Source organism: Sabethes cyaneus, chromosome 1 (genome assembly GCF_943734655.1).
Source record: "Sabethes cyaneus chromosome 1, idSabCyanKW18_F2, whole genome shotgun sequence".
Classification (NCBI taxonomy): Eukaryota; Metazoa; Arthropoda; class Insecta; order Diptera; family Culicidae; genus Sabethes; species Sabethes cyaneus.
In genome coordinates, this window is record NC_071353.1 from 116,527,054 (window position 1) to 116,552,801 (window position 25,748).

The 25,748-nt window shown below is 42.3% G+C and overlaps 1 protein-coding gene across 3 annotated transcripts in view; it reads left to right on the top strand.

Annotated features, from left to right (window-relative positions):
- LOC128738633 (transcription factor kayak) overlaps positions 1–23,291 on the top strand; it is a 50,354-nt gene extending 27,063 nt beyond the window's left edge. For all 3 annotated transcript variants that reach the window (XM_053833934.1, XM_053833925.1, XM_053833943.1), the window contains 2 exons: positions 20,887–21,725; positions 22,130–23,291. In XM_053833934.1, coding sequence (XP_053689909.1) covers positions 20,887–21,725; positions 22,130–22,529 — 1,239 coding nt within the window. In that variant the 3' untranslated portion in view covers positions 22,530–23,291. The remainder of the gene's footprint in view (positions 1–20,886; positions 21,726–22,129) is intronic.
- Positions 23,292–25,748: the final 2,457 nt, after the last annotated feature.

The window sequence follows — 25,748 nt, forward strand, 5'->3', positions numbered from 1 at the left end:
CTTCATGTATACATGCTATATGCAACATATATACATGCTACATGCGTTGTATGTAACATTTATCAAAGTAGTAACATTGCATACGTTCAATTCTCAAAATATTGTGCATTTGAAAACAATTTAACAAAATCAAGAACACAAACTATTGCTTTCCTGCTACCTTACTGAAATTAATGATTGTTTTTATTATCCATAGTTTCCCACGTTGAAGGGATTTTACCAATCCAATCCTATTTTATCAACAGAAACATCTTTTCACTTCACTTCTAATGAAACGGCAAGCATGCGTATTCATACAGAGTCGTATTATAACCGAACACTACAGCTGTGGCACATTTTTCCAACACAGATATCAAGTTCGCCGAAGTTTAATCGTCTCGCAGTAAAGAATTTGCGATCTGTTGGGACAACGAACTTGTGTCATTTTTTCGGGCACACTTCACTAACACAGACATCAAATTGGACTAGGTTTAATCGCGTTCGTAAGAAATCTGTTGGCACGAGGGGGCTTTGAGACTCTCTCTGGCGTACTTTCCAACCAAGGACATCAAAATGGTCTAGGTTGAACCGCGGTGTTAAGAAATATTGTTGAAATGAGGAAACTTGGTCACTTGCTTTGGCTCACTTCCCAAGCACAGATGTCAAATTGGTATAGGTTTAGATCATCGTAAAGAATCTTCCAACCAATCACGAAGCGAGAATTCTGGTAAAATATAGGTTCATTATTTTTAATTTTTCAATAGTTCAACATCAAGAATCCATACTTATCTTCTTTTGGGCCAATTCTTGAAGATTTTCCGATCGATTGGTGTAAGAATATTGAAAATCGATCGGAAAACCGGTGAGCTATTAGCGCTCAAAACCTTTCATTTTTCGTGACGCTCGCATTTTTCGATTTTTTGGAATGACACCCTATCTCAAAACTTGCCGTAAGTCGTAGTCCTACGTCAAAAACTGTTGTAGATGCATTGTTTCTACTATAAAATTTATTGTAAATTTTTTTTTCGGGAAAGTAAAGCAAAGCCTAGGTGCTACATTCCGTTATCGAAACTTGACCTTCTGTTTTTACACGACAGACTTCGCAGCCAGCCATTAGAGTGCAGGACAATTGCAGGGCCACTTGCTACGATCCTATTGACTTTAACAGCCTCTCCCAGTCGAGATTCGAACATAAGACGACTGGTTTATTAGGCCAGCGTCATACCTCAAAGCCAACTGGAAGGCCAACGCCAACGAAAAAGATGCATTTAATTGTATTTGACACGTTGTGATAAGCGTAAGAGAGGAGACACAAAGAGAATCTCTCATTTGCAGTTAGGACCTATTCAGAAATCAGGCCAGAAATAATAAATTTTCAGCAGTTTCCGCAGTTGTGCAGCATATGCGCACAAATTTTTTCGTAATATTGCAATGATAGGTGGATAAAATCAACGGACCATCGACCCTTGCAATTTTCGAAAGCCAGTTATATTTAAACTAAATGAATATATTAACCTATGAGGTTGACTAATCTCATCTTGTAGCAAAATCATTCTAGTTGCTTCCTGTGGCATGAAAACCGATTGATAATAACTTTCTTTTTGCAATTCACATCTTATTCTGATCAATTTTAGTTTGCGGGCTAAAAATACTAGAATTTTTCTAACCTATTAGGGTCCCTCTCTCCTTCCTATTAGGGAACCTCCCCCCTTTCCTTGTTGTTAACCCCCCAGTGCTGTTTCTCTTTTGTCAAGGAACATGTGTGCCAAGTTTGAAGAAGAACCGTCCAGGAATTTCGGAGTTATGGCCTCCCCCCTGTTATGAATCTCCCCCCTCTTCTTGTCAACCCATCAGTGCTGATTCCCTTATGTCAAGGAACATGTATGCCAAGGTTGGTGAAGAACCGCCCAGGCATTTAGGAGTTATAGTCTACCCCCCTCCTCATGTTACGACTCCCCTCCCCTCTTATCAACCCCCCAGTGCTGATTTGCTTATATCAAGGAATATGTTTGCCAAGTTTGATGGAGATCGGTCAAGGTGTTCTGAAATTATGATGGAACATGGAACATACATACAAACATACTCACGCTCATATATATAGATTTTTTTATAAATGCAGCAAAAATATTATTTGGTCATGTTGTTACCATTTGAATAGCACTATAAAACTAACAAATTTATTGCGGTTTGACAAGTAAAGACAAGCTATAAGATCAATTTTGTGTTGGTGGTACATCATATTGTATTGCTACGCCCTACTTATAGTATGTTTATAAACGATGGTAACACACTAGAATCTCTTTTTACGTTCATTCATTTTACGTGATTTCGTTTTAAGATACCTTTTTCACGTCCTCTCGTTTTACGTCAAAAATTTTAATTACCGTCGTCGTCAAAAATCATTAGGTGGTTTTAGAAAAAATGGAAATAACGTCTTTTCTTTTTATATCCAAACATTGAACTAACGTCTACTTTTTTACGTCCAAAATTTGAATTGACTTCCTCTCGTTTTATGTCCAAAATTTGAATTAACGTCCTCTTTTTTTACTTCCTCCCAATAGTGGACAATTGCGGGATGGGTAGAAAAATAAACACTGCAAATTGACGAATAGTACCTATTTGTTTTCTTGTTGAAAATTACAAGCGATTATTGGAATGCCTGATTGATAAGACGCAAAAAATGGACCCCAAAAACCTGAAAAAATACTGAATCAATCATGTTTATACACTCAACTATCCGATTATTCAATTGTTGTTTCAATGTTCTGAAGCCGACACATGTTCGATTTCATTTGTTACAGTAGATTATTGCTTGTTGCGAAATTGGCATGAGCCAGGTTGAACGCGAGTTCGGTATTAGTTTCACGAAGGAGTATTAATTTCTCGACGCCTTGCATGGGTGCGTGAGAATGACACCTAAACGTACGTAGGAAAACGTACGCCGCGACAGTCGTAGTACCAATTTCTTTTACAGTTTTGGTTGTGACTTGCCCAATTATTGTGTTAACTTTTTGGATGCGCGCGTAATTGGATTTTTCAGAACACATCAAGAGGATAAGTGGGATAAGTTTACCGTCTAAAACTACAGCTTTAGCATCAGCTGAATGCAGTCAGTGCTGAAAATCATCCTGGAAAATAACGATAACATTGTTCTATAGTTTTTCCTGTCCCCGACCAACTGCGCAGCTTGTGCCGCAGAGAAGACTCAACAGGTTTCCTTTGTCGCATGCAAAAAAGAAAGAAGAAAAGCGGAAAATTTTCCATAGTACTTGAACAATGTATTGAAAAGTTGTTTTTGTAATTCAACATCGGATAAAATGCTTTACCGTAGTCTAGAAAGAATACTTTAAAAATACTATGTAAATGTAACCAAATCCGGTAAACAGACCCCAAAAGACATAAATAACATAAACGTCCCCAATGTAAGCAACATTGGCGACACTATTTAATACCATATTCACGATCAATGCAAAGGTGTAGGGTATGCCTTATTTATACAAACATCTGTCTCGAGCCACTCCAAAAGTAAGCCACCATTGTTTCATACAGATGCGGGATCACAAATTAGCAAGCTGCTGCTAAAAGGAACACGTGTTCAACTTTCGATTTGTTAAATAGTAGTAGCTATGGATATACCTAGGTACGTAATAGGTAACGCAAACAAACCACACAGGAATTACCATGCAGCAAATGAACAAGGACAGTGCCATAACTTTGTACCGGCCTAATCCTAGTTTGAAGATACGGCTACATAAATAAGGCAACATTGGACTTACACGCGGCTGCTTGCCTTTGTTTGTTGTTTTCGCATTTGACTCCGTGTCTCTGTTGGTGGGCCACTCTGGCTGGGGTTCATTCGCTAGTCTGTCTCGAAACGTATACGAATAGAAATAAGTTTAGAGGTGTTCAATTGTAAAATGACACTATGTTAGCGGGTATGCCTAAAATAAACAAAAAAACGTTTTTAGCATAATCATCATTCCACGTTAAAATTACCTGTTGTTAGCTATAACATAAAATTATTATCTAACCTTGAGTGTAATTGTCTGTCGTCGGTTTATCGACATATAAAGTTAAATTGTGTGTGCTTGTGTAACTGACTAAGGATATGATATAAAAACATAACCGTGGTCCACCTAACCTCGTATAGCTCCATATCTTATCAAAAATGACTGTGCCTACAAAAGCAGTAATATAAAAATAAAAGAGGAAGTTGGAAATGTTTTACATTGAACCGAACTACATAGTATCTTCGCTAGGTTTATAAACTAAGTAAGGTATCAAGTTTGGTTCAATCGTACGAAATCCGCTAAGATTACCGATACAAAGCAAACTTGTTGATAGATTGCTAGATAGACAGATTGTAAACTACTTGCGCCTCCATATTAAATTAATAAATTTGTTTAGATTTCAATAATAAAAGTAATAATTACTTTCTAGCGAACTCACAGCTATTCCTCTGTAAGGAAAAACAAAAGTTTCTAGTTAATTCTCGCATTTCTTCAATGTGCTGATTCTTAATTGCCACTTTATACCACCGACCTCCACAATTATTGCCTGCGATGAACCGGTAACCGAATGGCTTACTACGTGCCGGTTAGTGCGTACAGGTTCTAGTATTTTCTGGCTTTGAACAGTTGGTAATTTTTCGACATAAGGAAAAAAACAGCATAAAATAATCAAATATTAAATTTGCTAATACGTCCATTACAGCTCCAGGTAACTTTCCTACGGAAATTTTACGATGAATAATCAAATTCTACGATAAGCTAAAAATAGAGACAATCGCGCCGCCGCCGCCGCTGCTGACGGGTTTGTTTACTTGTTATCCGCTCAATGCTCAGTCAAGCAAAAAGCCTAGCGCGTAGGTATAGACCGTTTGTCTCTGTCTATGTAGCGATATGAAATGTTTTCAGCGTTCTACGCCGATTTCCGCTTTCTGGTTATCAAGGTTATTCGAAATCAGGGCCAATGACTACTACTGCTGCTACTGGTTGAGTGACCTTTTCTTCGCAGGGATGATAGAAGACTGCTCCCTCCAGGGGGATAGATTGAGTTCACAAATAGTTTGTATGATTTACAAGGTGTACAATTTACAACCTTCCTCGGAAGGTAACGAGGAATGAGTTAACATCGGCTGACAAAAATCTTCCTGGATTTTGCTCGACCTTTAATAGGACTTTTATACAGCCACTTCAGTACAGCCACTCACAGCTGGTTGTTGTGGAAAACATTTGTTGATTAAAAATTCGATCCAACCGGAAATGACAAATCTAGGCGACATGACTTAACAGGTCAATAAAACGCGGAGAGCTGATGTCATTGAACAAAAACATGCGAAATGCGAAAACCTTCCAAAAGATAGACAAAATCGAATGAGACTTTGTTGCAATTTTATGATTATCGCGCTGTTTGGACTTGCACTGTAGTTCTGTACAAGAATCTTGGTCTAAGATCGTCTAAAAGACAGCTGAAGCCGAGTGATCTACCGATTTTGTGCTAAATAGGTCTTAAATCAATTTGAAGAACTACCAAAGCATGCAGAAAAATGCACCTTTTATGCGGAATCATTGGTTCACATTTTTTCAATGATAAAGATGGCTATCACGTTACTGTGCAGTACCCGCTTTTAATCAACTTGAAAAAGATCCGCTTTTTACTGAAAAATTATTACCGTCAATCCTGCCCCAAATGCAAACATTGGATCTGACCGTTATGTGGTTTCAAAAAGACGGCGCTATTTACCACATATCCTACGACGTCACTTGAAAAGCACCCAGGTAATTAATAAGCATTTCCAATGCAATTTAAATTGCAAGCCAATAAGCAGCTACTTTATTGCTAGCTCTGTTATAGTGCTGACAATGCTTATTTGCAGCTAGTTACCGACAAGAAGAATTGAAATAGAATTGTGGATGCCAATTTACAACAATTATGCAGTCAAAACGCTGATAAACAGCAACCTGCAGTACAAAACGCCAGGAAGGCTAATAAGCGATTACTTTACTGCTTATACTAATGCTTATTGGTTACCTGGGCGAGTTTGGTAATCAAATAACCTCTCGTTTTGGCCCTCTAAATTGGCCGCCTTGATTGTGACACCTCTACACTACTGTTTGTTGGGTTACATAAAGTATATATGTACAAATTTCGAAGCAATTATTTTTAATTTTTTATATTTGCTTGATGAAAACTCATAACCATGATTCTGCATTACTAGGCTATCTGCAGCATCAAAGCTGTTTGTGATAATCGTGATTGATGTCCCGCGCAAAGAATTAAATATCTGCAGCTCAGCATGGTTTCATGCCTGGTCGTTCCGTTTGCACAAACATGATGGAATTTACTTCGTTTTGCATCTCGCAAATAGAGAACAAGAAGCAAGTTGATGTTACCTGCACAGACTTGAAAGCAGCTGTTGATCGAATTGACCATGCAAAATTATTGCTCAAACTTTCTCGGCTCGGTACATTTCCACAGATGATACAATGGCTAGACAGGTACCTGCATGGTAGAGTACTGTGTGTGTGTGAAGCTTGCATCCTGTATTTTCTCTCAATTTACGAACGTTTCTGGAGTTCCACAAGGCAGCAATATGGGGCCGCTGCTTTTCTCGCTGTTTTTCAACGACGTCATCTTCCAGTTGGTTACCGGATGCAGACTTGTGTATGCTGATGACCTAAAACTGTTTCTGGTAGTTGAAAAAGTTGATGATTGTCGCGTCTTACAAGCTTTACTCAACATTTTTGTTTTTTGGTGCTATCAAAATGGACTTGCAATAAGTGTTACTAAATGCGAGGTGATGATATTTAATCGCTTACAAACCTCTATTTTCTTTGGTACTGACTACTTTGGTACTGCTACTGACCTTAGTATTTTGCTAGATAATAATATCACATTCAACGCGCATCGCGAAACAATTATTTCAGAAGCAATTTGTCAGCTCGGATTTATCTCGAAAATTGGACGGGACTTCCAGGACTCCTACTACCTCAAATCATTATACTACGCCCTTGTTCGACCGCTGCTCGAAAACTGTAACTTGGTATGGTGTCCTCAACGGATTACCTACGAATGGCCGAAACACAAATGGCCGAATTACGAATGGCCGAAACACAAATGGCCGAAATAACGAATGGCATAATATTTCAAATGGCCGAATCACGAATGGCCGAATCACAAAAGGCTGAATCACGAATGGCCGAATCACAAATGGCCCAATGTCATATTCGATCGAAAATATGCATAGGCTTCAACCTGCGCAAACGTTGGATACATACTATCCTTACTCGCTGCCGCTCGTTCGGACTTAACTAAGGGATAATTCCCAATAGACAGTAAACCTAGGAAAATGCAAGCTCCTAAATAGTAGGTGGAGCAAAAGGTGATAAAGGAGAACATCCTTAGAATTCTTCAGGGGGATGTTCCGAATTCGCGCCGAAAAATAGACGAAAAAATCTACTCGAAATGTGTTAATGTTCACAAAATGAGCACCCAAAATTTTGTTGACGCAGTTGCGCTTTTATTAAGCGCTAAACAAAGGCGTTCGTAAAGCATGTTTCGTTTGTTTAATAGTAGTAGTTTGTTTTTTGTTTGATTAAAGTTATTTGTTAACTACTTGCCAATTCATGGTTTTTTATTGAGTAGTTATTAGGCATTCCGAAAAATTTCGGCCTTTCGTAATTCGGCCTTCTGTGACTGTTATTGAAATTCGGCCACTTGGATTTCGGCCATTTGTGTTTTGGCCATTCGGTACCAGCCCCCTCAACAACTAGCGTGGACTTTGTGTATTGAACGAGTGCAAACAAAGTTTATCCGGCTTGTCATGCGGTATCTACCATGGTATAGTCCTGAAGATTTACCACCATATTCTGAGCACGGTCCTGTGAGGTCTCCTGCAGGCCCCTGCAGGACTTTCGTCGAGCTCATTCTTGGTTGCATATGCATGGCATAAAAGGTATAGAGTATAGACTTGGGCGAAGTTCGTCGCTCGTCAGACGTGGTTATACAGCTCTATATCCTTCAGAAAGAGTAGCAGCGGCGTTTGCGCCATAGGATCATCGCTAAGCAGTCCTGCTTAGCAAACATTATATTCCTCCTGCGACTCACGAAACTCTAGGCGAACGGAGATAATGTGTTCAACCGATTTTGTAATTCCGCATATCTTGCTTTTTTTTCTCGTCGCCACCACCAGTTCAAGTTTCTCAAATTTCATACCAGTCTTTCGCCAGCTGATTGGTAGTCTTCCGTATATCGACACTGAGGGCCTCGTTTTCATAAGATTGCATTTAGTTTAGTATGAAGCACTGCTCAAAAATCTCGCTAACCGACATTTGATCGATCTTCTTAAGCAGCTCGACGGTCATCCCATACACATTGTGACGGTCTACTCACCTTCCTTGTTGAAAAGCCGGCATTCTGATTATGAAATGATTGAGAAATTACAAAGCCATGCCATTTGAGGGTGCCAAAACAGGCCAATGTCACGTATACATTTTCAAATGGACAGCTTCTGAACTTGCACATGGAGTCTCCTGGTCGGAAATGCAATCTAAATCCAGAAGAGCGGAGCTGGATAGTCCTCAAACGTGGTGATCAAGAAACCGGAATAATCAGCGTAGTTAAAGCTACGTTTAAAGCTTCCACCATGTCTGTAGGATCTGCGTGGGTTTATTCCGTGGTCTCTTGTTGGTTGGGCCTTATTCGCTGATGCTCTGCGACGTCGTATCAGCCAACTACTGTTTTTTATTAACGAACAGATCACCCTGATTTGACTGATCGGCATCGCTCATCTCTCCACCTTCCGGCTGAGATACAACTTCTGCCGTTGTAGGTGCAGGTTGGAGAGTCACTTGACAGCGATACCAGATGTCTCAAGTGGCACTGAGGTCGCGTCGCCGGATCGGGAACAATAACCGTGTTCACGACATACTGTTGAAGTTAAAGTCTGCTCCAGCTTAACCTTCACCTTCGCACGTCATCTTCACACCTACTCCGGTATTTTGCATCAACTTTTTGAGTGATGTTGACAGCGCCGTAGCGTGCGCTTGGCCAGACTGGCTTCCGCCCAGGGGGATAGCTTTTAGGGGCGTCAAATAGGACAAGAACTTGTTGAACTTGTGTTTCAGACCAATTAGAACCCAACAGAAGCCTCAAACAACAAACAGTGGCCAGAATCTGGGCTCGTAAGCTGTCCGAGCAGATGCTGATGAAGATGTGTCTCGCTCGACGATGCGAAAGTCGATTTCAACCAAATCCCGAGGCTCGACGACTTCTGCTCACGACAATGTTATTAATAGATTCAGTTTGTTTTAGCGGATAAATTCTGTTCCAATGGAAAAAAAACTAGCATTTTTGTAGCGATTAAGGCCATGAATTCTGTAGAATACGAATGTGAGTATTTTAACAAACGAACTTTAAATCCTATGATGGTCCAGTAGACTTCATTAAATCCCATGATGGTGCAGAAGACTTCATTAACCCTGACACTAACCGCATTGCTTGTTTACTTGCTGACGAGTGATTTTTCGCTTGTAACCCTTCTCTTTTAGTTATTCTTGCATAAGGGTTGTTGATGTCATACCTTGTTGGGGTGCTTGGAAGCTCCGAGGCAGCAAAGATATATATTTTTGGATAGAACTAAATGTAAACTCAACTATCTGAATAATTTTAGGTGAAATTAAAGCAAAATTGTAATTGTGTGGTACATACATATTGTAACGGGATGTTGAATTGAATCTAAACATACTGTCGATAATTGTAAGCGGTAGGCACCATATAATTGTCCTAGAGCTATCGAAACATCAGTATTCAGTCTAGATTTGAACCCTTTTGAACATCTTTTTAGATAATTTCATTTCTAAATGAGAAATCATTCGATTTCTTATCACAATGACTTAAACCGAGCTCTTGTAAAAAAATGGTCAGCAATTCACAAAGGGATATTTAAAAAATTGTTAATTTTATCCCAAACAGATTAAAACAGGTCATCAAGAATGTAAATGGTCCTACAAGGTAATAGTTGAACGAGAAAGGACATTTGTTTCAACTAATAGTTAACTGTCCGAATACTTTTTTGGCTGCATTTTTGGAGAATTCAAACTGTATGTACCCTATCTTCAAAACGGAAAGCTTTTTCCCGAATTTTTGTTGTGCATATAAATATGCTTTAGTTAAACATTGTTTTAAAAAATATGTGTTACCATTCTTTTCAAAAAAATGTGCAAAATTACTAAAAGAAAATTTTATGCGCTGCTGTCCGAATACTTTTCCCATGATCCCATGGGTTATCCCATGATGGTCCAGAAGAGTCCAATAGAGAAGTGTAATTAAACGAAAACCGAAAAATTGGAAGAAACTCCTCGTCAAGACCGCGGTTGAAAAAGCTGTACACCGGCTGATGAGTGATATCAACCCGTAAAGTGAGGGAATTTCTTCGAAAGGGGATTCAAAACTTCTCTTTTATCCTGGATTGTGTCAAACAGCTCAGGCTCGATCCAATTTTTTCAGACTGCTTGACTCCTTTTCATTATCAAAGGCCCATCATTGGCGAAACTTCCGAAGGCGGGAACGTGTTTCAGTGTTTCAAAGCAGCAGCTACTTCTTTCGCAATTTACAGCTTCCACTGGGATGCACTCCAAACTGACCAAACGAACATTAGTCACTTAATGAGAATGTCGCGTATTGTTTTGAATAGATTAGACTTCATGGAATTTCAATAAATAGGCCATTAATGACTGGAAAGAAACGATTAGAATCCATAAAAAATAAATTCAAACAAAACAAGTGAGACGTTGAAGCAAGCGATAAATTATTTATGCATGCTATGATTGAAAGTGATTGTTAGCGAAGAAAAAATAGGGTGACCTAACATGTATTCTGCCAGCTTGCATCTTTACATCTTTATACAGATGATGCTTTAGTATCAGAAGAAAATTCTTGACAGTGTAATGCATTTGTTGGCCATCCCTAGTTGACCACGCATCTCACTGTAAAATAGCCCCCTCGATTAGTCGATCAACCTCGCAACGAGATCGATGCTACAGGCAGTTGTCAGTGACGATGAAGAGGTCTGTCATCATTCTGGTGAGTCATCATAACACAGGCGATCATAGAGAATAATTCTCGTGCACTAAACCCAAACCCATCCAGTGTATTAAATTTGCTGCTAATATTGGCTTATATTTAAATTGATTATCTAAATCCTTAATATTAATTGGTAGCCTACGCAAGTGCTATTACTAAATTACATAACCTGAACAAAAGTACGGTAGCGTTTGGGCTCCAGTTGCGAAGATACAAATATAAAAACTACAGAAGGGGACTAAACGTGAGTAGACAGAGACCTCAAACTGCTACGCTACACTTTACAACAATCACAACAAATCTACAATGTTACAAATTCATCGCATACACAAGAAAACACATCACAAAATAAATATGATTCACACTTATAGCTATATACAACTTATGATCAAACACATTAAAATTAGTAAAACTAGCATGTACTTAATTTACAGGAATATTATAATATCCCTACAAATCCGTATCTGATTTTGGTATTATAGTAGCGGAAGAAATCCCCCTCTGTTGTTGCCGTTTGCAACATTTTATAATATTCGTTTACGCGAGTGAGTCGAATCATGCCCGGTTCACGAAGTAAATCGTCCGCGAACGACAAACAGTCAAACAGTGAGAGGAAACAAGTGGTTGAGGTGGTCACAGTGGGTGATATGTTGGAGCCGTCTGCTAGTGGAAGCAATCAAGGGTGTTCGTGTCAGGTTTGCGATAACCCTGACACCATGGACATGGTCCAGTGCGACGAATGCGACAAGTGGAGCCATTTCATGTGTGCGGGTGTCACTGAAGAGGTCGAAAACCAGAGCTGGGTTTGCCACAAATGCCAATCTGCCAAGGCAACTCAGCAACAACATTCGACATCGGGTCATCGCATAGGAGTGGTCAGCCTAGAAGTCAGTGCCATTGAAGAACGGATGCAAGGCACTAAGGCGCCATCTGTGGATCGGAATGCAAAGCACCAGCAACGTACCGGTGTACCAAAGGTGATAGTGGTCTCCGCCAGTGATGACGCGCGCTCTGTGAAGTCGCAGCAAGTACCTCAGAAGCCAGCATCTTCCAAAGCGTCATCTCAGACACGACTGAAGCTGCAATTAATGAAGCTAGAGGAGGAACGGGCCTTCGAAGAGGCACAAGCCAAAAAACACCGCGATTACCTGAAGGAGAAGTATGAGTTGCTGGAGCAAATGTCGAAACGTTCCTGCTCGGGCCACAGCAAAGCTAGTAGCCGAGTTCGGAGATGGGTTGAGGATGTTAACGATCTCGGGCCTGACGGGAAGGTGACTGAATGTGCAACCGAACCATTTATCCCTAAAGGGAATTCTACTGTCAACGGTGGAACACCCTCTAACCTGCTCAATCCTGTCGATGGACGTCGCAACACGCATGGTGTACGTGATAATCAGGTGGTCCGTGATTTCGGTACAGTTAAGCATTCCACTGCGTATGCAGGCGAACGACAGCCTCGTATCGGCCCCCAACACCCCGGGAATCCAAACAGTACCCCATTGTATGGGGCTAGAAGCTTTTACGAAGTTGTATCAAATTCCCCTGGAATCGGATCTTGCATACCTGAACCAGGACTTCAAGCAACGCGCGATCACCTCCAGCTGGGACAGCCAGTCGCTCGCCAAAGCAACGTGTCATATCTACGTGGTAACGGCAATCACCCATCGTATAATCTACAACAGAGCTGGCACAACAATACTCCTCCTTCGCAAATCCAGCTCGCCTCTAGGCAGGCTGTTTCTAAAGATCTCCCGCCGTTCTCTGGAAACCCTGAAGATTGGCCGATCTTCGTCTCCACGTTCGAGAGTACCACAGCAATGTGTGGTTACTCTAATGAAGAAAACATAATCCGCCTGCAAAAGTGCCTCAGGGGAAAGGCATACGAGGCTGTTAAGAGCTGCCTGATGCATCCGACGAATGTAGCCAATGTAATGAACACGTTGAGGGTGCTATATGGTCAGCCTGAAGCGATAGTTAACTCGCTGATTGTAAAAATAAATGCTATTCCGGTGATCAAAGAAGACAAGTTGGAGATGCTAGTTGATCTCGCGGTTAAAGTGCAGAACTTCTGCGCAACGGTCGATGCATGCGGTTTAGAGGACTATATGTACAACGTCTCCTTTCTCCACCAATTGGTAACCAAGCTACCGCCAACTCTGAAGCTAGAATGGGCTCGATACCGCCTAACGCTTCCGAGGGTAAACCTAGCAACCTTTGGGGAATGGCTGTTCTCACTTGCAGAAGCAGCCAGCGTCTTAACGATACCGTCTATACCACTGCAAAACGACCCACCAAAAACCGTGACCAACCCGTCAAGGAAGACTAGTACTTTCCTGTATACTCACTCCGAGTCAAGTGCTCACGAAAATACATCGAAGAAGCCTAGTACCTACAGTTGCCCGGTGTGCTGCGAAGGGTGTATGTCGGCGTCGAACTGTCCACGCTTTCTTCAGCTCTCTCGAGATTCTAAGTGGGCTGCCGTGAGAGAATTTGGATTGTGTCGTCGCTGTCTCTGCCGCCACGAAGGGAAATGCAACGCAAAGCCATGTGGGAAGGACGGTTGCACCTTCTATCATCACGAGCTGCTTCACAACGACAATAGGTCGCTAAACTACATACCGAGCAAGCCGTCAACTTCTGCCCCACCCGCCAACCTAGCAGGAACTAGCACAGCACACGGATGCAACACACACCAGTCTGCGGCTAATGCCGTACTATTTCGTTATCTTCCTGTTATTCTGTATGGAAACGGTGAATGTACCCGAACGTACGCCTTTCTCGATGAGGGCTCCGCTATAACTCTGATGGATCAAGATCTAGCTGACCAATTAAACCTAGAGGGTCCTGTCAGCCCGCTTCGCCTTCGATGGACAGCAGGTACCGAACGTAACGAGGAGAGCTCGTGTGTGGTGGACCTGAAAATCACTGGAACTCAGAATCATGCCAAGCAGTTTGAACTCAAGGGAGTCCGGACCGTGAAACGGCTTATGTTGCCATTCCAATCCCTCGACATGAACGAGATTGCCCAACAGTATCCGCACTGTCGGAACTTGCCCATCGAATCGTATTCTGATGTTCGCCCGAAGATCCTTATCGGTCTAAAACATGCTCCAGTCAGCCTCGTACTTAAAAGTAAGGAAGGAAGCTTGGATCAACCTATTGCCGTCAAAACTAGACTTGGGTGGACAATCTGTGGTGGATGTAGCGCCGATACTGCCTCAAACTTCGTCCACTATACGTTTCACGTCAGTGATTGCGGTCATCAATCTGATGAAGGCGTACATCAAATGGTCAAGGAGTATTTCTCGATAGATAGTCTGGGCATTATGAAAATGAGTAAAGATTTGCTGTCAACAGAAGATCAACGAGCCGGCTCACTTCTTCAATCGCTTACCAAATTCAATGGTACTCGGTACGAAACCGGGCTTTTATGGCGATACGATGGTGTCCGTTTGCCAGACAATAAGGAAATGGCACTACGTCGTTACCACAACCTCGAAAAGCGGTTGCAGAAAGACTCGGAACTAGCCCGTACTCTGCAGCAGAAGATGTTGGAGTACCAAGCCAAAGGATACGTGCGTAAACTTACCGATGAAGAGCTGAGCAGGAACTATCCAAGAGTGTGGTATTTGCCCGTCTTTCCGGTTTTTAACCACAATAAGCCTGGGAAAATTAGAATCGTATGGGACGGTGCTGCAAAAGTCTTCGGTGTTTCTCTAAACTCAACTCTGTTAACAGGCCCCGACCAGCTGTGCTCCTTGTTTGCGATACTGCTGCAATTCCGTGAATATCGTGTGGGCGTAACAGGGGATATAAAGGAGATGTTCCACCAGGTTCTTATGCGAGAGGAAGATCAACAATGTCATCGGTTCTTTTGGAAGGACGATGCTGGCGAGATCAAGGTGTACGTAATGAACGTAATGTCGTTCGGAGCTAGTTGCTCCCCAGCTTGCGCTCAGTACGTAAAAAATGTAAACGCGGAACGCTTTATAGGAGAGTTTCCAGAGGCAGTCGACATCATAAAGAAACGCCATTACGTGGACGACGCGATGTTCAGTACCGAGACGCCTGAGCATGCTATTCGTCTGGCACAAGAAGTTCGACAATTGCATTCTGCGGGTGGATTTGAAATTCGTAACTGGACGAGCAACTCGCGACGAGTGTTGACTGTCTTAAATGAGACCAGTACTGCAGAGAAGAGTATGGATTTATCAGTGGGACCAATGGCTACGGAGAAAGTGCTCGGCATGTGGTGGTGCACAACATCCGACGAGTTCGTGTACAAAATAGGATGGAATCGCTACAATCCTGATCTGCTTACCGGACGTTGTCGGCCGACAAAACGACAGATGCTGCAGGTTCTCATGACCATCTTCGATCCTCTAGGTTTGATCTCGCACTTTCTTATGTTTCTCAAAGTTCTTCTCCAAGAAGTGTGGCGAGCCGGCGTTCAATGGGATGAGGAGATCCCCGACACTCTGTACGAAAAATGGCTAAAATGGTTGAAAGTGTTACCTGATATAGAAGACGTCAGAATTCCACGGTGTCTTCGGTCGCCAGCGATTCCTAGCAATTCTGATGTACAATTGCATCTATTTGTAGATGCCAGTGAGAATGGTATAGCTGCAGCTCTGTTCCTCCGCTTTGAATACCATGGTGCTATCTGCTGCTCTTTAGTTGCGGCCAAAACAAGGGTGGCACCCTTAAGATTCCACTCCATCCCGAGGCTGGAGTTACAAGCAGCTCTCATAGGTGCTAGGTTGGTACGAACGGTTACGCAATCCCTCTCAACCCCAATACACCGCAAATTTTATTGGACCGACTCACGCGACGTACTAAGCTGGATAAATTCAGATCACCGACGATTCAACACATTCGTTGCCTTTCGGGTTAGCGAAATACTCGACGTTACAGAAGCAGCAGATTGGCGCTGGGTACCGTCAAAACTGAATGTAGCAGACGATGGCACCAAGTGGGAAACGCAGCCCGACACTACCCCGAAATCCAGATGGTTCCGAGGTCCCGACTTCCTCTACCACAGTGAAGCGGAATGGCCCCAGGTTTCCTCAAAGTCCGCACATACAGTCAACGAGTTGCGGCCCTCCTTTGTGGCTCATCACCTCGCTCCCGATTCCGTCATCACCATCTCGAATTTCTCAAACTGGAAACGGCTAACCAACGTAACCGCTTACGTGCACCGTTTCATCGCAAATTGCCATCGCAAGAGATTGAAAAAGCATGCCGTAGGCGGCCCATTATCCAGAGAGGAACTGTACGAGGCCGAAGGTTCTCTGTTCCGCCTAGCTCAACGAGAAGGCTACCCCGACGAGATAGTCCGACTTACCAAAAACCGAAACGATGCGGATAGAATCATCCCCAAAAATAGCCAACTGTACAAGCTATCACCCTGGCTGGATGACCGCGGAGTAATGCGGATGCGTAGTAGAATATCCGCCTGCGACTACGTTACCGAAGAAAAAAAACGACCGGTAATCCTTCCCGTACACCCTGTGACCACCCTGTTGATTACCCACTACCACGAAAAGTTCAATCATCAAAACCATGACACTGTCGTGAACGAACTACGTCAACGATACGTCATTCCTCGCATTCGCGTCCAGTACGCAACCGTCAGAAAACACTGCCAAAGGTGCAAAAACGAATCCACGGTCCCACAACCTCCAATTATGGCCGACCTTCCCGCAGAACGGCTAGCAGCTTACACACAGCCCTTCACACACGTGGGCGTAGACTACTTCGGGCCCATGGAGGTCGTAATAGGCCGCAGAACGGAGAAGAGGTGGGGAATGATCGTTATCTGTCTCACGGTGCGAGCGATTCACATAGAATTGGTCAGCTCGCTAAGCACCAACTCGTGCATAATTGCACTCCGAAGCTTTATCATTCGTCGCGGTACTCCAAGAACGATTAGAAGCGACCGGGGGACCAATTTCATTGGCGCTAGTCGAGAACTCCAAAAGCTTCAGGACGCAGTTGACTACGACCAAATTAGCAGCAACTTCGTAACCGCTGAGACGAGTTGGCACTTCAACCCGCCTCTGGCTCCCCATATGGGCGGTAGCTGGGAGCGGCTGATTCGAAGTGTGAAGAAAAACTTAATGGCCATCTGTCCTCTGACAAAACCATCCGAAGAGGTATTGAGAAGCATGCTCACGGAGGTGGAAGCTACACTTAATTCCCGACCGCTCACCCATGTGCCCATCGATGAGGATTCGTCACCAGCACTCACACCGAATGACTTTCTAGTGGGGTCATCCGATGGTTCGAAACCCTTTACTTCTTTGGATGACAGCGGAGCCCTCCTGAAGCAAAACTGGCGTACATCCCAAGCGCTGGCCAACCAGTTCTGGAGGCGCTGGTTATCCGACTACCTTCCCGACATCACAAAACGGACGAAATGGTTCGTCGATACGAAGCCGATTGCGCTAGACGACGTAGTGGTCATCGTAGACTCCAACCTACCCAGGAACTGTTGGCCGAAAGGTAAGGTCATCGCAACTCATCCCAGTAAGGACGGTCGAATCCGATCAGCGACAGTTAGAACTGCGAGTGGCGTATACGATCGCCCTGTAACAAAACTGGCGGTTCTGGACGTTCGACGCGGAAGAGAGCAAGGCGAACAGGCGTTCGGCTTACCCGGGGGGAGTGTTGGCCATCCCTAGTTGACCACGCATCTCACTGTAAAATAGCCCCCTCGATTAGTCGATCAACCTCGCAACGAGATCGATGCTACAGGCAGTTGTCAGTGACGATGAAGAGGTCTGTCATCATTCTGGTGAGTCATCATAACACAGGCGATCATAGAGAATAATTCTCGTGCACTAAACCCAAACCCATCCAGTGTATTAAATTTGCTGCTAATATTGGCTTATATTTAAATTGATTATCTAAATCCTTAATATTAATTGGTAGCCTACGCAAGTGCTATTACTAAATTACATAACCTGAACAAAAGTACGGTAGCGTTTGGGCTCCAGTTGCGAAGATACAAATATAAAAACTACAGAAGGGGACTAAACGTGAGTAGACAGAGACCTCAAACTGCTACGCTACACTTTACAACAATCACAACAAATCTACAATGTTACAAATTCATCGCATACACAAGAAAACACATCACAAAATAAATATGATTCACACTTATAGCTATATACAACTTATGATCAAACACATTAAAATTAGTAAAACTAGCATGTACTTAATTTACAGGAATATTATAATATCCCTACAAATCCGTATCTGATTTTGGTATTATAGTAGCGGAAGAAATCCCCCTCTGTTGTTGCCGTTTGCAACAGCATTATTACATCCAATTCTTACGCCAAACTCTGACGCATGCGTTTATGTTTAATTCTGGTTTGTTTAAAGACGAAGTAAGTGCATTTTAAGTAGTAACGAAGTAACGTAGTATATTTTCAGCAGGTTTCTAAATTCAGCCTATTTGCCTTTTCTTTGCCGACATACAATTTTAATATGTTATAGCTATTTTCTCAAGACTGTAAGTAATCTACTATTTTTTATTCAAAGAACGTCAAAACCGCCCTTCCATTCGTCCTTTCATTAGAACCAGGCCATAGGCCGAAAAAATAGATGCAATCGCTTAATGGGCCGAAAATACCCTTCCGTGTCCTATTTGAATAATATTTGAAGGAAATGAGAAATTGTATGGCAACATCACATTACTGTAGTCTTATACGTACTTTGCAGGATCGCCAGCTCTAACTAACCGTGTGCCCTTCAACTCGTTGCATATCCCAGCGTAAACACTTAATATAATCAGTAAGAAGTACTAACATTGGCGCAAAGTCAATGTCTGTAGGAATGGCGGAACAACGTCATCGTCTGCTGTCGCCGTTCTTATCTGGTGGCCGGCTGCTGGCTGTATAATTCATGTCAGATACGTCCGGCTCGAGGCGAACGTAACAATTATCGCTATAACGTTCACTGTAGCGTTTATCGCAGTTGACCAGTTGCCTATCAAAAGACGCGCGATTCTGCGAAAAGTAAATGAATCACACTAGCCGCCAATCCGTGCACCTAGTCGTTAGACAAAGCAATCGGTGGAAAAAATAAGAGGATACTGAAACCAGCAGAGCGTGTAAAAAATAATTTCGATTGCCATTTTGAACTGCTATCAATTCAATTGTATCATCGAGTGGAGTTTAAAGCACTATTTAGAATTTCGTAAAAAAGTAACATTTTACAACCTAAGGGATCGTTCCAGAGAAAGTTTGAGATGTAGTTTCCTGTCACCATACCGTGTTTTGTCGTGAACTTTTCTAGTCACAAAACACGGAACATAAACATTGAAATTTTTTGATTATCGTCCCTAAGTGTTGGGTAAGAATAAAAACGTATAAGTTAGAATTAATGTCGCATCGGCAACATTATCGTTGAAAAGCAGGAGTAGGGCATCTAGACTACGACTAAAGGAAAATCAAACTTACAATACTTATCATTTCGACTGAACACCGTGGCATCTATTTATAGCTAAAGTACGCGTGTAATTGTGTTTGTGACTTGATGAAGCTCACCGAAAGGAGAAGGAAAAATAAACCTGCCCGAGCGAAAATTTCGCCTTTTCTGCAAATTTTCCGGCGATCGCAGTTACGAAAACGACAGCCAACGTGCCGCGCGCCGTGCTTGAACAAAGTCCTTTCCCTTTTCCATCCGTGTTGTTCAGGGAAAGATTTTGTTTCTTTGTAGTTCTAACTTACAAAAAAAAACGAACGAACGAATTGCTAGCTAAATAGCAGTTTCTTTTTGTGGAATACTTCATAGAAAGCTGAATTTTTATTTTTGCATAGTCAACCGAGAAGAGTACAGCAAAGGAGAAAGATACGAAAATCCCGCGAAACACCTCTAGTACTTAACAAACGAAACAAGTAGATACAGCTTCACATGTGCACATGAAACCGAATGCGAGGACAGGCGACGCACAAAATAAGTTAGAGTGACGTAATCTTGAAAATATTGAAACTTTTCAAAAAAAAAGAAAACAATAAGCATGAAAACTGCTTCCAAAGAATTGAACAAAACGTGACTTATTCAATAATAATTTAACTGTACTTTTTAATGTAAAAAAGTACCTGATAATAATTCGCAAAATTTTAAAAGAAAGTTTAACAATCACACATTTTGAGCGAAAAAAGTGTACCAGATGAATCACGCTTAAAAATACCACCTTTTACACCCATACCCTTCACAGTGAAGAGGAAAAAGTTTTTCCGCGAATATCAGATGTAAACCACAAAAATACATTACCACACGTTCACGTTCAGAGCTTATGTTGACTGATTGATGGCGATGTGTTGTGAACCGGCTGCGGCTTTATACCTATGTGAAATCTGAAATGTGAATTACGAAAACAATTATATCAGTAGGAAATGCAAACTAGTGCATTTGCTCTGATTTTTAATTTTTGATATATCGAAAACATAGCAGCCCTCCGGCTTAAAGTACGCGACATCGTTTTTATATAATGCTGTCAAATATTATTTGTTTTGACAGTACAGCGTCTGAACACGCGCTCTATGACAATATTTTTTTAATTAATTTTAACTTCTACAGTAGGACTTAAATCAGTACATATTACTCTGAAACCTGCAGCTACGTTTTGTAGTATTAAAACGATTACGAATTTTATTGACATTATGGACGCCTGTGAAATAGCCAATTTCCTAGCAAAGGAATTGTTTATGAATCAGGTACCTACTACTACTAAGCATTAGTTTTATTGCCGCACCTAAATGATTATCCCGTTCAAACTACAACCGGTCCATCTTTTCTCTTTCCTTTCAGTTTGCCTCGTTTGACGGTATACACAGTGGAGTTCCTACGAAAACGACACCAACGCTTACGCCGACCACGCTCAAAACTATTGAGCAAACCTTTATGGAACTGTCCAGCGATACATCTAACAACATTCCCTGTCAAGCCGGATTCGTTCCGCCGCCGTTTCAGTTCGAAGATCACAGTCAGGATCAGGACAATAGCCGCGAATCTATGAGTTCGGGCAGCAACAGCTCTTGGCAGGTTACTCCGCCCCCGATCATCTCGGAGGATATGGATTCCAAAGATTCCACCAATTCAAGAGAACTAGCACCCGAATCAAGAGTACATGCGATACGGTCCACTGACATTGCGGCCCGACTAAACAATCCAACGACAATGTTGCTTAACACGTCCAATGCAAACGCTAACGCCCAACCGGCGAACACTTCCGGTCGGACCAATACCCGCCGCATGGGTGGCAGACGTCCGACGAAAGCTTCAAATCTCACCCCGGAAGAGGAAGAGAAACGTCGTATCCGTCGGGAGAGAAATAAAATGGCTGCCGCCCGTTGTCGGCGTCGACGAGAAGATCACACCAACGAACTTGTCGATGAAACCGACCAGCTGGAGAGAAAGAAGCAGGCTCTGCAGGACGAAATCAAGCAGCTCCAGCAGGAGAAGGAGGATTTGGAATTTTTGCTAGAATCGCACCGGGAGCACTGTCGCTTCCAGGGTCGCCGCAGTCCGTTGGAAAAGAAACCAGTCGAACTACAGCCCCAACAGCACGTTGTTACCGAGCATAAGATTGTAGCTCCACTGAAGATCAAGACAGAGCCGGAGGAGTCCGAGCAACCGCCTGCCAAAAAGTAAGTATTTTGTTTTTTTTATCAGATTTAACATGGGACCCATCCGTCAGTGTCCAATTGACAATTAAATGCCAGAAAACTGTAAAATTTGCCTTTAAGCCTAGTTCTGTTTAGAGATACTTAAATTTATTAACCTATCAAGTTTTGAAATATGCTTTCTGTTAACTTGCGTCCTCACGCATTACTTCTTCCGGTTTGGAATTACCATAGTTTGCAGCTTCGCTCAACTATAATCTCTGGTTGCTCGGGATTATAGCCGGAGGCCTAGGCTGAAAATGTGACATTTTATTGCTTCCATGTTAAAATATAGTATAGAGATGAGATGCATTCGGTTTCCAGTGCTGAAAATCAGAAAAAATTGCGAAAAAATCACACACACTAATCGATGCTAACCTTTCCTCCAGGTTGATCCTTTCGAACGCTCTGACCGACAGTTTGGACACACCGACACCGCCCAGCATCGCTCCGGTGCTGACCAGTGTCAACCTTCCGAAGACGATGCAGCATCCGTTCAGTGGTCTCAATACGCCCGTCCTCATCGGCAACGTTCGACCGACCCGGCCGGCCAGTTTAGACGTTAAGGCGACCGCTCCGTTTCCGCTGCTGAACGTGCGAAGTATTGCAATGGAAACCGGTGTCGGTGTTTCGACGCCCTCCAACGGGCTGTTCAACTTCGATAGCCTAATGGACGGCGGTACCGGTTTGACGCCCATCGCAGCACCAATCTCCCTCCAATCGAATCGCGGCCCGCTGGATTTGATCACGCCTAATACTAGTGAACCATCGAAATTGTGCAGTCTATGAATGGGTAGACGAAAAACGAAACAAATCTAATTGGTCAAGAATGAATGAACGAATGTGTTATCAATGATGGCGTTGTGATTTTAATCTTAAAAGATGAAAAATTTGTACGAAATATGTGTTACACTAACGAATGCTTGAAATGATGAAACAGTCGCCACTTAGTGTTTGGACCATAAACGTTAGTTCTGTTATTTTCTTAGTTGCGAATTATTACTTTGATTGCTAGGTTATATTTATAAATTGGAACCCAACGGAATAAAGATGTAAAATTATTAACTAAAGAAAATCTATCTTATAACTATTCTATTGCTTTTTCGTATCAAATCACCTGCCTTGAATGATAAAAAAATCGCTTTTCCATGTTAAACATCGATAAGGTCCAAAATAAATGAAAGAAAAGAAGGCTCAAACTGAAATTCGAAATAGGTAGTTTTTAATTTGATTTAAAAACGAGAAAAGTAATCGTCGTCCTTTCATCTTCGGAAATAGGTTAGACCGTATGTTGAAGAGCGGTTGTGATATTTCGAACGTTTTAGAGAAGGTAAGCAAGTAATTCAGAAGACAGGAACATATTTACAATTTATTTTATCTACACAAATACTGGCGTCAATGATTTTAGTACTTTTTAATACCAGAATATTTTCTTTTATTAATAACTAAATTAAATAACAGTAGAGTATGCAAGAATTCATGGATTTAGCAATTATTTAAATTATTCGGTTAAGATTACCTCGAGAAGCCATAATTTTTAAAAATAATAATTGAAACCAAAACAGTTGCTAAAATAATGTTTAGTTTTTATTTTGTTTCACGGAACTAAAAAGAAGACAAACCAAACACAAATTTCTTTATCGATCTTTTCCGTCCCTTTTCCGAACCGAGCCCGACCCGACTACGGAGTTCTCTGAAGCTGTAATGCTGCTTACATATATACCGTTTTTGTTTTTGCTTAGGTCCAATCTAGGTTCGCTCTAGTTCCAACCGAACGGCTGTCTAAACGTTTGTTTTTCACTCAGGTTGAACTTAGTTTCGCTCGGGGTTGCACTTTTTAGACGACGTGTTCGCTCTGGGTATTTTCCCAGTTTCAACCCCGCTATAAGCAATACACTGACAAACCGAACACGTTTGTTCATTCTCGCGAAAATGTTTGTTTATTCAGTGGTCCGGTTGAAACTAATCCAGGTTAAAAAACAAAATCGCTATAATTCGCCGGTCATGAACGGTCATGAAACGTGGACTCTTTTTTGGTGTTTTTGAGCGTAAGATCCTGGCATTAAATCTTGGTGGCAAATTAGGTGAAGCAGTGTGGCGCAGGCGCATGAATCAAGAAATATACCAAGTATATAAAGATGCAGATATTGTGATGCAATTCAACTAAAACATGGCAGGCTCCAGTCGGCTGGCCACGGATGAGAGACCAGCAAAAACAATAATCTGTAGAGAGCCTGTCAAACAGTGTCCAACGATTTCGAGACAGCCCCGTATCCGTTGGATACGCGCTGTTGACAAGGAAGCTAGAATAACGGTGATTAGAAGCGATTAGAGAATACCAGCCTACACCGAAAAAGACACGTAAATAAATTTAGATTCGACGAACTGAACCATGTCTGTGAGCCCCTAGAGGTACAGCTATAGCTGACTGAAACTAGCTAAGAATGAATTTCATTACAAATCGATCTCAAACGCTCATATGAAGTGTTTGTGAAAATTTGTGCAAGATATTGTCTGTCTTTATGGTATATGCAGGTATATGAGGTATGAGCTATGGCAAACAGTGCTATAACATGGTTTCCCGACGAAACTAATTACGATGATTTGTGTGACGCTAGATGGGTCAAAATCATGCATCGGAATAGAGGGTGGAACTGGGCTATCATCGCGAAATCTCACATGCTTCTTGGTTTTGCCGATGGCGTCGATATCATCGGAATCAAACGTAAAGCAGTGGAAGAGGCTTTTAAGCATTTTAAACGGAAAGCAGCGAGATTGGGACTTACCACGAACACCGGCAAAACGAAGTATATGGTTGCTGGAATGGGAACGTAGAGGTCCAAATAGTATTAGTGCCGAGGTGGAGTTAGATGGGGAATGATATGAAGTAGTTGAGGAATTTATATCCTTGGTACGTTCGTGACATGTGACAACGAAGTAAAACGATGACTTGCAGCCGCGTGGGATTACGTAACCAGCCCGTAGTATGCAAATTCGCACAAAACTGACGCTCTACAAGAAACTAATTCTCTCGGTGGTCCTGTACGGACATGAATCATTAATCACGCTAAAGCAAGCTGATCGACGAGCGCTTGGGGTTTTTGAGATAACCCGAACAATTCTGCGATTAATGGTTGGTGTCAAAATGGAAAATGGAGAGTGGCGCAAACGCATAAATCACGAGCTGTATCAAGTATACAAATATGCTGATATGTGGGTTGGGCACGTGGCCAGACTGCCCGACGAAAGAGTAGCCCAAATATTTTCAGCAAAGAACTAGGAAGGGACCGTAGACTTCGGGGCTAACCCCACACGCAATGGATGTGCGCCGTCAAGGATGACGCACGGTCATCTGGTGTTCGAGGAGTTTGGAGAACGGTAGCCCAGGGCCGACAGTACTGGAGGACCCTAATTCGTTCGGCGCAGGATCGAAAACGGACCATCGCTAATAAAATGAAGTAAGTATTGTCTGTCTCTTGCATTGTTTTACACATTCATAGCTTCACAAATAGAGCAAACCTATCCAGGTAGAAGCACCGTTTCGCGCTATATGCGTAAATTAAGATGTCATCGGAGTTTTGCACTTACTCCGCCCAAAAATCATCTACGTCATCGTGAAAATTTCGCCAGTGTCCTACCGATGTTGTTCTGGGTGGTGAAATCATTCAAGGAGACCCAGACGAGCTACCGGCAGTCAGGTATTGCCACAAAACCGAAGGCAGCTGACCTGGTGAGGTCTGTTCAAGCTTCGGCCGAAACTTTCGATTCACGATGCGGCGAACAAGGCGGATGTTTCTATCTGGTTTGTCCAACAAACGATGAAGCGTCGGAGGCAAGAAAAATTAAGGTGGACAATTTAGCCAAAAACTTTTTGGTTTGGAAGGCCATTGGTCGGTGCATGATGGGTATCATCAACGGGCTCTTTTCGCACCAGAATTTGTTACTGTTGTTGTGTTGGCCTCGGTTTCTTTGCTACATTTTCACCTCCTTCAGAAATGTATCGAGCAC